General features: G+C 36.2%; 1 protein-coding gene across 1 annotated transcript in view; it reads right to left on the reverse strand.

Annotated features, from left to right (window-relative positions):
- Positions 1-12,211, reverse strand: part of WDPCP (WD repeat containing planar cell polarity effector) — a 130,969-nt gene that overhangs the window by 57,789 nt on the left and 60,969 nt on the right. The window contains exons 11-12 of the mRNA XM_081314249.1: positions 11,203-11,326; positions 3,272-3,335 (exon numbers count right to left, since the gene is read on the reverse strand). Of these exons, the coding sequence (XP_081170375.1) occupies positions 3,272-3,335; positions 11,203-11,326 (188 nt within the window). The remainder of the gene's footprint in view (positions 1-3,271; positions 3,336-11,202; positions 11,327-12,211) is intronic.

Below are 12,211 nucleotides of genomic sequence, written 5' to 3' on the forward strand. Positions count from 1 at the left end.
AAGACATACTTGGACTTCAGCAAGACATTCAACAGAATGGACCACAATCTACTTCTTGGTAAACTAGAAAAATGTGGGATAGACAGCATCACCCCAGATGGATTTGTAACTTGGTGACAAACCATACTCAAGAGTAGTCCTCAATAGTAACACATCTACAGGAAGGGAAATGAGCAGTGGGGTACCACAAGGTTCTGTCTTAGGCCCAGTACTCTTCAATATCTTCATAAATGACTTAGATGAAGGAAAAGAAGGGAAACACATCAAATTTGCAGATGACACTAAGCCGTCAGGAATAGTCAACACCTCAGAAGACAAGCTCAGGATCCAAAAAGATCTTTTTTTAAAAAAAATAAGTTTTATTAATTTTCCAATTTTACATCAAAATATCAAAGTGTTTAGGAAGCAACGTGGTGATTGGGTAAACAATAGTCCAGTAACAAAATCATTTGTGCCTATCTCAGGCTAACTTATCTAAAAATTCCCTCTCTGTTTCCCATAGTTACTATATCACAATCAAATTAATACATTACTAGTTATAACACAGTTAATTAAAGTATTTATCAATATATTTTTAGTTATAGTTATCATGTCCTGTTTTTAAGATTTTACCCATTTTCAATTACAGTGCTCCAATTTAGCCTTTAAGATCCATATAGTATTTAAGTTTCAGGTAGCCCAAATTTTCCCTGTTTCATTACATAATAATTGTCATATCTAAGATACACATATTGCATAATTAAATACATTTGTATTTTATTTCACAAATATATTTCACAAATATATTCTGTTTATCATCCTAGTACCAATATCTATTATCTCAGTCTAACTTCCATATTATAATTCAGAACTATATTCTAATGAATAATTTTAATTTCCCTTGTAAGTCTAAATCCTAAATATTAAATCAAATAATATCTTTTAAAGTCTCCCCTTAACCCATTAAGTAAAATTTTAGGCTCTTCCATTATAGATAAAAGAAAGAAAAAAACAAAACCATTTTTTAAGTATAACTCTGGCTTTCTTTTTGTGCCAAACAGGCTTCCATAGCAGTGCCTTTAAATCCTCAACTGTATCTCCCTTCATTCCTACACATATTATTTGAATCAAGGGAGACCATCCAGTTCTCAATTTTTCAAAGGAACTGGCCCCTTTGTAGTCATTAAATTGTTGCTCTAATAGTTCAAATCTCCGTGTTTGAATCAGTATGTTTGTCATCAGTTCAGTCTGGTCTTCTTCAGTCTGGTCTTCTTCTTCCGGTTTCATCTGGCTTGGGCAAGAGGTCATGTCCAGTGTTGTAGTTGTTCTATGGTTGTCTAGGTTTTCAATGCATTGTAGTTGTAAGTCATTAGAGCCCTCCATCTTGGTGTTGTTTTCTTCAGTTTGTGGTGTTTTTTGAATTGCAGGTTCTGTAGTTGAGATCAAGGTTTGGCTATTGAAGTTCTCAATAGATTGTACTTGTTGTTCTTTAGAATCCTATGTCTTAGTATTAATTTCTTCCTCTTCTATTGCTTTTTGAATTGTAGATTCATTGGTTGAAATCAGGACTTCATTTTGTAAATTGAAGCTGGCACCTTTGTCTTTGAGTCTGGATTTCGTGAGCTCAATGCAAGGATTGTTTCAAGTATGAGTTTATAGTTAAGTTGTGGATAATATTCCTCCATTTCTAAGGTGTTTAGGGATAGATCTTTAGTGGAGGCTATTTTTAATAGAAGTCAGTAAATGTCCACATTCACTATTCCTGGGAGTTGTTTTCTTCGCCAGCTGTTTCAAATTCTTATCTTTTAGATAATGTCAAGGACAGCTAGATTATAGCCAGGTCTCACAGTAAAAATAAATTTCCTTGCTATACCAGGCTTCACCACAAGATGTCCTTAGTAGCATATAAAATCTTCCAGTTTAACAAATGAATAGGGTAGTAGGTCCTTGTAGGCATAAAGACTTTTTGGGACCTCAAATATCCTAGATCCCCCAGTAGGCAGATCCCGCTGTTCCAAAGAAGGGCGGAAGAAATTTTCAAAAAGCTCCCATAGGAAGGTAGTTGGGGAAAAGAGAAAGGTAGGATCTCACCCAATTCCTCCATGTTGCTTTCGTCGTGCTTGATAGGGCTTTTGGCTTTTACGGTTTGATGATCAGCCATGTTGATGGCCGGTCTTTTCTTTGTCAGTCCAGAGGAGCTGCTCTGGATCAAATGGAGGGGCTGCCGCCCCTCCACAATCAATCAGAGGGCCTCCTCACGGTCGTCGCTCCTCCAGGGCGACTTTTGACCCTTTTCAGGGTCTCCCAACAGAGGAAAACCGGGCACCAGGGAGAAGAGCTCTCTGTGCACATCCGCCAGTGCCAAGAACGCAAACTGGAAGCAGGACCCAAAAAGATCATGACAGACTTGGGCCCCATCCAACAACATGAAATTTAATGTGGAGAAAAGCAAGGTTTTACACCTAGGCAGCAAAAACCAAAGGTACAAGTATAGATTAGGCGAAATCTGGTTCAGAAACAGTAACTGTGAGAGGAACCTTGTAGTCCTAGTGGACGATCACTTAAACATGAACCAGATGTGTGCAGCAGCAACCAAAAAAGTTAATACAATCCTTGGTTGTATAAACAGAGGCATAGAATCAAAATCACGTGAAGTATTAGTACTGCTTTATAAATCCTAAGTAATACCACACCTGGAATACTGCATCCGGTTTTGATCACCACATTACAAAAAAGATGTTGAGACTTAGGAAAAAGTGCAAAGAACAGCAACTAAGATGAATAAGGGTCTGGAAGCAAAAACATATGAAGAAAGGTTGCAGGAATTGGGTATGGCCAGTCTAGAGAAAAGAAGGACTAGAGGTGACATGATAGCAGTATTCCAGTATTTGAGGGGCTGCTACAAAGAAGAGAGGGTCAACTTATTTCCAAAGCACCAGAAGGAGAAACTTCCTAACAGGACAATTAACCAGTGGAACAGCTTGCCTTCAGAAGTTGTGAGTGCTTCATCACTGGAGGTTTTTAAGACAAGACTGGACAGCCACCTAGGATCTCCTGCTTGAGCAAAGGGTTGGACTAGCAGACTTCCAATGTCCCTTCCAGCTCTCTTCTGATTGATTGAATGATTGTTACAGATTATTGTTTGATCTTAGAACTGTCACTAGCTTATGAACTATAAGCTTATACATTAAAAAGATTATAAATTACTTCAAACTTGGTTAATGTGCACCAAAAACGGCAGAATTAATCCGATAGCAGCAATAGTAGTGAAAATTCTTCAAGCGTAACTTACCATAAATAAGTCACGGGCACCTATATCAACTGCTAGCAGAAAGGCCTTTTCAAATCTTTGGTGCCTATAGAATGAACAGGAACAAAAATAATTGAAATCGATGGTATTGATTACATGTAACAGACACAAATACGTAACCACAGCCATGAATTCTAGTCCCACCTTGGGGACTAGGGTCAGCAGGGTGATCATGGGCCAGTCACTTTCTCTCTTAGCCCTAAGAAATAGGCAAGGGCAAACTAGTTCTGAAATTTTGCCATGGAAAGTACAGGGACATGTCCAGTCAGTTGCCTCCCTGCCCCCATCAAATCTAGACGAGGGCAAGGGAAGGGAAGGATCCTGCACATCGATGTCTGATTCCAAATTCATCTTTTTTTTTTACACTGTAAGTGAAATGTGAGTAAGCTCAGGGCAAACAAAGAGCTAAGACCACTGCCACCTCTCTTTCTGATCACCTCTCCACCAAAAGTCATAAAATAAGCAAAGTAGGTTTGTATGTGACATACAACCACAGCACTTCTCTACACTGAAATATTTTTGCAAAATGAAAGAGCTACAGGTCTACTTCTGACACAGTATATTCTCCCACAAATCTGGCCATTGTGTTCCAACGTAGTGATGGTGGTGGAGAGAGGAACTAAGACCATTCAGGCAGGTATGAAAGTCTTTGTATATGCTCAGCTAAAGCAAGCAGGCGCATATAGTAAGAAATAAGACAGGAAAATTCTGATGGTTCACATTAATGACAACAAATATAGCATATTTTCAAAATGTGCAGTAGAAGAGTACGGTAGACCACTCCTGAATTTTAACAAAAAATCCACGCGGCGGACAGATAAGATAAAGTGAATGATAATGTAATTCTGGAAGGTGGACCCTTGAGATTGGATGATACTCAACAAGCTACAGGTAGTTCTTGACTTACAACCACAAATGATCCCAAAATTTCTATTGCTAAGCAAGACAGTTGTTAAGTGAGTTTTGCCCCGTTTTGCAACTTTTCTTGCCACAGTTCTAAGTGAATCACTGCAGTTGTTAAGATAACAACATGGTTGTTAGGTGAATCTGGCTTTCCCACTGACTTTGCTTGTCAGAAGGTCACAAAAGATAATCACATAACCCCAGGACACTGCAACCATCATAAGTATAGGCCAGTTGCCAAGTGTCCAAATTTTGATCATGTGACCACAGGATGCTGCAATGGTCATAAGTGAAAAAGGGTCATAAGTCGCTTTTTCAGTCCCATTATAACTTTGAAAAGTTAGTAAATGAAAGGTTATAAGTTATAATTGTACTAATGGTATTTATGATATGGGAAGGTAAAAGTCTGCAGGATACCTTGTTTCTGATATTGCCTCCAGGAAAAGAAAACCCAAAGAGAACAATAGTGGCAATCTGGAGCATAAGAAGCATGAGCATGAAAAAGCTCAGTACGGTGAAAGATGAAATGGATTTACTACACATTGATATCTTAAGAATCAGCTCACTGAAATTAACTGGATTTGGATCCCTTTTGGATCATGCTGTTTACTTCTCAGAACATACCAAAAAATAAGCAGGAAGTTGAAAGTCCCAGGCAGCTCACAAGCAGGCTAGTGGGCAGGTAAAAAGCAGCTGTGGCATGGCAAGACCAGCTGCTGCCAGATGGGTGCTTGTGCACCAGTGGTTGGTATAGCATGAGCACGGTAGAGCCAGGGATGACTGGTGCAGGAGGGAGTGATTGCATCAGCACAGGCAGGCAGGTAGACATGTGCTACAGAGTAGCAGATTCCCAAGTACTACATAGCCAGGGACCTCAGGAAAAAATGCCAAGGGATTGACTTGATACCTTCCCTCACAGCTTTCCCATTGACTTTGTTTGTTGGAAGCCAACAGGAAATTGCAAGGAGATCCTTGTTTAACAATCCAGAATCGTCTCTTAATGAGGCAGTAAACTGGCAGGATTGCCGTCGCTAAACAATGCAATCATGTGACATCATGCTTTATGACTGCATTGCTAATGCAGTCAGATACTACTCTGTGTTTCAAATTTTCTTCCATTACATTCAATTCCACTCAAGCAAGTTATGTTATGCTCATTGTATTTTTTTTTATTTTCTAGATAACCAGGTATGGGAATTTTTCTTTGAGGAGTTCATCCTCTTGGCTTTACCATATTTTTTGGTATGCTCATGGTCTATTCCACCCTTCTCCTTTAAGGCAAGCAAAATTCTGATAATTCATACAGCACAACCTAAGGATCACTGAGGCTAAATCAAAACCTTCCCAGTTCTTGTCACTTTTCCACTTCCACTTTTTCATTAGTGGCCAAGCTTTTTGAAGAACCCCCCCCCCCAATGTAATTAAAACAATAAACACCAGTAAAATAAGATAAGCATGATACTAATAAAGTCCTAATGAAACTTTCATGAAGTCCTGATATTATACTTAAATGTAGAAGGAAATCATACTAGCACTCAAAAATATTTTTACTAATTACTAACAACCAACAAGCTGTCTTAGTCATGCTCATTGACTGTGTAAGTAAATTCCTTGTGCTGGGCTGATAAAAAGGAAAACTGCTATGTTTTTTCCCCGTGCTTCTCTTCAGTAAGAATACAATTTTTGGAAAATCATCTGTGGGAGAAACGTTATGTCACAGTTTGGATTTATAAACATTTCTTTAGAAATGAAGAAGTCTCAGAACCTGTCTCATAAAGAAGTCAAATGAAGGATGATGTGTGAATGCAAAATATGTTTTTAAATCCTTCCAAAGGAAGACAATGAGACTAATGAATATTGGGGGGAAAATCACATATAATTGAGTAGAATAAAATGAAATTCTAATTTCTTCAAACTTTAAAATGCACATGCAATGGAATATCATTCAAGCATTTTAACAACAAGCAATTGTATTTAAGCCTATGAATGAATGATGCAAATAGGTAAAAATAACTACATCTCCCAGACCTTTATTTCAAGGCTTACAATGATCACTTTTAATTCAGTAATTCTGTTCGATATTTCAATTTAATACTTTACTCTTTCATTCAGTTTCTAGGCATCTAGCCCATTTCTTAAGCATAATATAATTATTCGTAAGAAATGCTTTCCTAATAAATTCTCCTATTAGCAACTGTTGGGTCAGAAACAACATTCATGGAGGTACAAAATGAAAAATGATGTTTCATTAACTATAATTTGCAATATTATAACAGTTTTATTCTGGGCCCTACTAAACGGCATTCCTCAGCTAACAGGGCCTGAAGTATGCCTATTTTGCTGAGCTTGTTCTGCAGGATAGAACCAACTCCAAGAAACTTGGCCCTGGGCCATGAATTGTATCCAGAAGATACACTGGTAACCCAGGCATCTCACAAAGTAGTGGTATTACATATGCCGAGTAACCAGTGCCATTGATTACTCGTACTGCTGCATTCTGTACCAGTTGAAGCTGTCAAACACAATTAACTTAATCTTTGATTCATTAATTTTACAGACCCATAATTTTCAATGTATCTTACAATCTAACATTAACTGAAAACCATTCAGCTTGTCAGCCAGTAACACAGCATCATCTACATACAAATGTACAGGCAAAACCACATCCAATTGTTAACCAGTACTCATACAACATCATTACATTTTCAATAAATCTGTCCATAATTAAACAGCCAAACAAATATTAAACACCTTTTGTCTTATACTTCCTGACACACCTAATGCTCCTTCCTCCTCCTAATTTCTTCACAACAACAACCCTATGAGGTAAATTGGACTGAAAGTGTCTGGTACTCAACCAGTTTTCATGCCTAAAGTGGGACTAGGGTCATTTAGGGACTATTGTTGGAAAGTCTGCAAAATTATGCAGCTAGCTCCTTGAATTAGTCCAAGGTCATGGTATGGTATGGTACAGGTAGTCCTTGACTTACGATTCAAGGGCTCAGAATGGGTGTTTAACATAATGTAATGACCATCATAAAACATTGTACTGGCCTTCCCCAGTCACATAACTGCGTTTCAGGTTCTTTTTTTAAATAATATTTTATTAATTTTCTCATTTTACAATGATTTAAAAAGCAACGTGATGACTGGGTTAATCAATAGTTCAATAGCATACATAAATCTCTAGTATAAACCTCATGTTACAACATCAGATATTTCCCCTCTTTTTCCCTTAATATCTACTATCTCATATTAAGTTAATACAGTTATTATTATCAACTAAATAAAAACATCCTTGTTACAATTATCAGTAGTGTTTAGCTTATACATATCTTAATTGTGCTGTCAACCTGTTCACATTTACTATCAGTTACTAAGTGCCCTGAGATCATGTGGACACCATCTGCAATCTTCTCTGCCGTCTTCTCCAGAAGGTCAATGGGGAAGCAGACAGGGAAGGTTGCAAGGAGAGGGGATGTTGGATTTGAGGTCCAATCTTCCAGCATGCTGCGAGATTTTGACTGCTTCACTCAAGTGATCGAGATTCCAGTCTCAATTATGGCTGCGAGCAAAGGACTACCTGTAAAATGTTCTTTTCTGTTTCATAGCATTTCCAACTTTTATTATTATATGATTTATCAGTCTTGGAGATTATTGATGAAATTCTGTAAAAGTGTAAAACACTTTGTACCAATTTTATTTTAAGCTATAGCTTAAAATAAATAGTAATTATGGATTTGATCCATAATTATTCCCATTTTTGTGTAGTGATTGTGTCGTTGAAATTTTGTTTCCATTTTCTCATCTCATCCAGGTATTTGTTCTGTTTCTGTATTATATCTAAGTAAGAGTTTATATATGCACCCTGATAAGTGGTAATTATTTGTATAAACATTTTGAATTTTGCCTTTTTCAAAAAAAATATCTCTCCCTCATTTTAAAGGTTAGATTTTATCCTTCCAGCTATGATACATTGCAGCCTTCACAAAACATTTCTTGTTGTGTCTTTAATCCATTCCTTGGATTGGAGTGAATCATGTCTGCATTGGTATTTAAATTTGTTATACTGTAATTATCTCCAACAGGGAAGGAGAAGCTAATGTTGAAATTGTTAGGCTTATTATTTTCTTGGTAAAATTGCATTTTTTAAAATAAACTTTGTTTGATAATATGTTTTTAAATTTTTATCCTCCTTTCTGCACAAATTGCTATGAGGTCCATTAATTAGGTTGACTCCTTCCAGTATTGACATTTTGCTGTTAGAGAGTTTTATTCACTGTTTTATCCATGACAACAAACATGCTTTTTGATATAGCTTAAAATTTGGAAGAGCAAGACCATCTCTATCTTTTGAATCTTAGAATATTTTTAATTTAATCTGGGTCTTTTCCCACTCTGTATAAAGTTGTTGACAATTTGTTGTCATTTTTGTAAATTTCTCTAAGACTCTATAGGAACCCTTTCCAACAAATAATTTTATCATGGGTATTCATTTCAGTAATTGTAACTGATCTTAACTAAGATAGCTTTGTTCTCGTCAGTAGATACTTATTTCATTTTCCATTTCTACATACCATATCATTATCATTTTCCTCTCTTTGTTTGTGTGTAGGGACATTGCTTAAATTGCTTGTCTTTGATTCTATAAGAGCTACAAATAATTCTCAACTTTCACTGCCTCTTAGTTTCCCAACGTCTTACTATTCAGAAACTTCTATTTACCTTTTATCTTTGTATATAGGCACAATCCATCACAACCTTCCAAAATACTCTGGTTTGAAAACTGATGTTAATTAAAAATGTTGATAAGAACTTGTGATACCTGTTGTTTCACATTTATTTTGCTCAGCCTTGTCCGTGAAAAATCAGCTATTATACTTTAATTGTGTTTGGCCTTTCATCTGTTCTAGCTTTAGCCCTTTGGTGATTATGTAAACTTAAAAATATTCTTGAAAGCTACATTGAGTAAATTTACCAGCATGTCTACACACTAAGAAAGCCCTATAGCAGAGGCAAATATAGGCAAAGATAAATTCCTGCTACTACTGAAATTTCTATTGTGTAGATATGACGGACCAACAATTTTAGATTAGAACATTTATGAGCAGATTCTAGGATTCAAGCATTTGACATTCTGATTTAAAGGCATTAGGACTTTCACTACATTAGCATAGTGGGATGAGGGAGATAGCCGGTCCAGAAATGTGACAGAGAGATAGGCATGGAAGGAAGGAAGGATGAATGAATAATTAAATAAATAAATAAATAAATAACTGCTGGAACAATGATATAGGGAAGCATTTCATGGGTCTCTCTGAAGATGGGAAACAGAAAATGATATGTGATTCCCCCATCTTCTTCAAAAACACGAGCTCTTCAGAATCCAGTGCTGTACAACTTATTCTCCGCAAGTACAACCAGTTTTGAAATGTACACAACTTGTTTCTTTCTTTTCCCCTTATATGTTACCTAGTTTTGTTTACAATGTGAATTGCATAGAATACTTAGCCATATGGCATCGAAGTATTTAAACAAAATTAAAACTCTTACTGAAATTGGCTAGACCTAAAAATATCGTAGAAAGAAAAATTTGAATGTTTTACTGGATGAAATCTTTATTTTTTAAAAAAAAAAACCCCTTTATTTTTTAAAAAAAAAAACCCAACACAATAGAAACTTAACATCTGGTTATGTCAGAGTCTCTACTTCTAGTTTTATAGAACAAATCAGCCTTTTCATTTTGTCTGGAATCATACTGATTTTGATTACCTTTACAAAGTGATTAGAAGTTACAATGTGTTCCAAAAAGGATGTCTATTAACAGATTTCAGGATTTTTGTTAAATCTTTTTCCTGCGAGTTATTTTTGATACTAACACCTGAAGAAACTCTTAATTAGCTTTTGGGTGTAAAGCATAATTTAGGTGCTTCAAAATTTACCATCTGCACCGTAATACCACAAGATACATGTTACATTAATGTTCAGGAACCATTCTTAACTGCTTTTAACCAACCATATTTTCACAGTGATGACATCAGCTGACATAGTCAAAAACACTAGCAAAGGAATATGTTCTTATAATGAGGTGGAAATCCCCAAGAACGTTAACATCTATTAATTTTCTCTTTCAATTTTTTTTTAAAAAAGTGTTCTTGTCCGGAATATTTAACGATATCAGCTCTCTCAGCAAGGAAGAGAGATGTGCTTTGCTAATGGCTAAAACAAATCACTCTTTAGAAGAGCACCTTACTGCTGAATGAGGTCTTTTGTCTTTCTTCTTTTTCTTCCCTCTTATTAGAGAACTGCCAACCAAGTGAACTGCAGTTAAGTTATCAACACTTTTAGGCCTTTCACATACTATAAATCTATTTTTCCTTTAGGAAGAAGATGTTGCAGTAATCCTTCAGGTTTCAATAAATGTAAAAGCCCAGAGATTCACCAGATATAAACTACTCTGAATTACATTAAAAAAAAGAATCAAGTGATACAAAACAATACATATGCTTAATTTTGTGAATATTTTGAAATTTCACAAAAAGTATTCAGAAGTAAATCTGGGTAATCTGCAAAGGCAGCCCCATGTACAGCATATAATGTTATTTAAATAATGACCACGAAAGACGATTTGACAAGCAATTTGTACTTCGTAATATACTATTATATGGCTTTTATGAATCTCTTGCATAGGAATATTTAAATTTTTTTTACAGTTTTTGGCTATTTTAATCTTGTTTATATACAGTAAGATTGTACAACTTAAGAGTTGCTTGATGATTAAAATGACAAATAAACCAAGTAAAACAAATAAGTGAGATACAAAATCTTAGTGTGCTGAAACCAGAGCAAATACATACAGCACCTGAACATGTTTGAAAAAGGACTAGTTAAAACTAGTCAAAATGTTTTCGTATGTGAGTCTTCTAGAAAATATGTTAAATGCTTTAATAATTTCTTATGAAAATAGTACAAACTCTTTGAAATTAATAAAAGTCAAGATAGTTGTTCACCTGAGCAGATGGTGGAAGAACCTTCGTGCATATCTGCTGATCTGGTCCCTGTATGCTAAAACAGTTGTCTCAGACAAAGGCCGGGTTGGTGCATAAAATGTCCCAAGAGTTGCCTCCAGCTGAGCTGTGGAGTTCAAACACAGCAGCAGTTAAACAAATGGAGTACCCTCCCTTTAAGAAATACAGGCTCGTGTCTTCAGACAGCCAAGCTTTTCAAATGAACCTACAGCTCAGAAGAATACATTTTTAAAAAAGTGACAGTACAGAAACAAATCTATGTATGAACAATCATTTCAGGCAGCACCTAGGATGATTTGGAGCAGTAACAAAAATCTGTCAGCATCTCAAAATAAATGGATCTCTAATTATTATTTAAATGTGGCAAGAATGATTAATGACCATGCTACACTTCAAGCAAAGTTTTTCCTAGTAAAAAGCGGTCTCCTTTTTTGTCCTTCCAGTTCTGACTTAGCTTATTAGAACTTTTCCACTGTGCCACGGGTAAAAATCTTTTCCCAAGGAGAAACGACTTGACCTCTGTAGGTATTTCAGCATCTCTAAAGGAAGCATTGATAACTGCAAGGTGAGTCATATCTTAATATGTCATGATAATATAGATGTGTAATATGGACGTTGCTTCCTTTCTGAACTATGTTGAGACTCTAGAAAGAGTACAGAGAAGAGCAACAAAGATGATTAGAGGCTAAAACATATAAGGAACAGTTGCTGGAATTGGGTATGTCTAGTATAATGAAGAGAAGGATGAGGGGGGACATGATAGCAGTGTTCCAATATCTCAGGGGCTGCCACAAAGAAGAGGGAGTCAAGCTATTCTCCAAAGCACCCGAAGGCAGGACAAGAAGCAACGGATGGAAACTAATCAAGGAGAGAAGCAACCTAGAACTAAGGAGAAACTTCCTGACAGTTAGAACAATTAACCAGTGGAACAACCTGCCTCCAGAAGTGGTGAATGCTCCAACACTGGAAGTTTTGAAGAAGAGACTGGCCA

Source organism: Vipera berus (assembly GCF_964194415.1).
Source record: "Vipera berus genome assembly, chromosome: 1".
Taxonomy (NCBI): Eukaryota; Metazoa; Chordata; class Lepidosauria; order Squamata; family Viperidae; genus Vipera; species Vipera berus.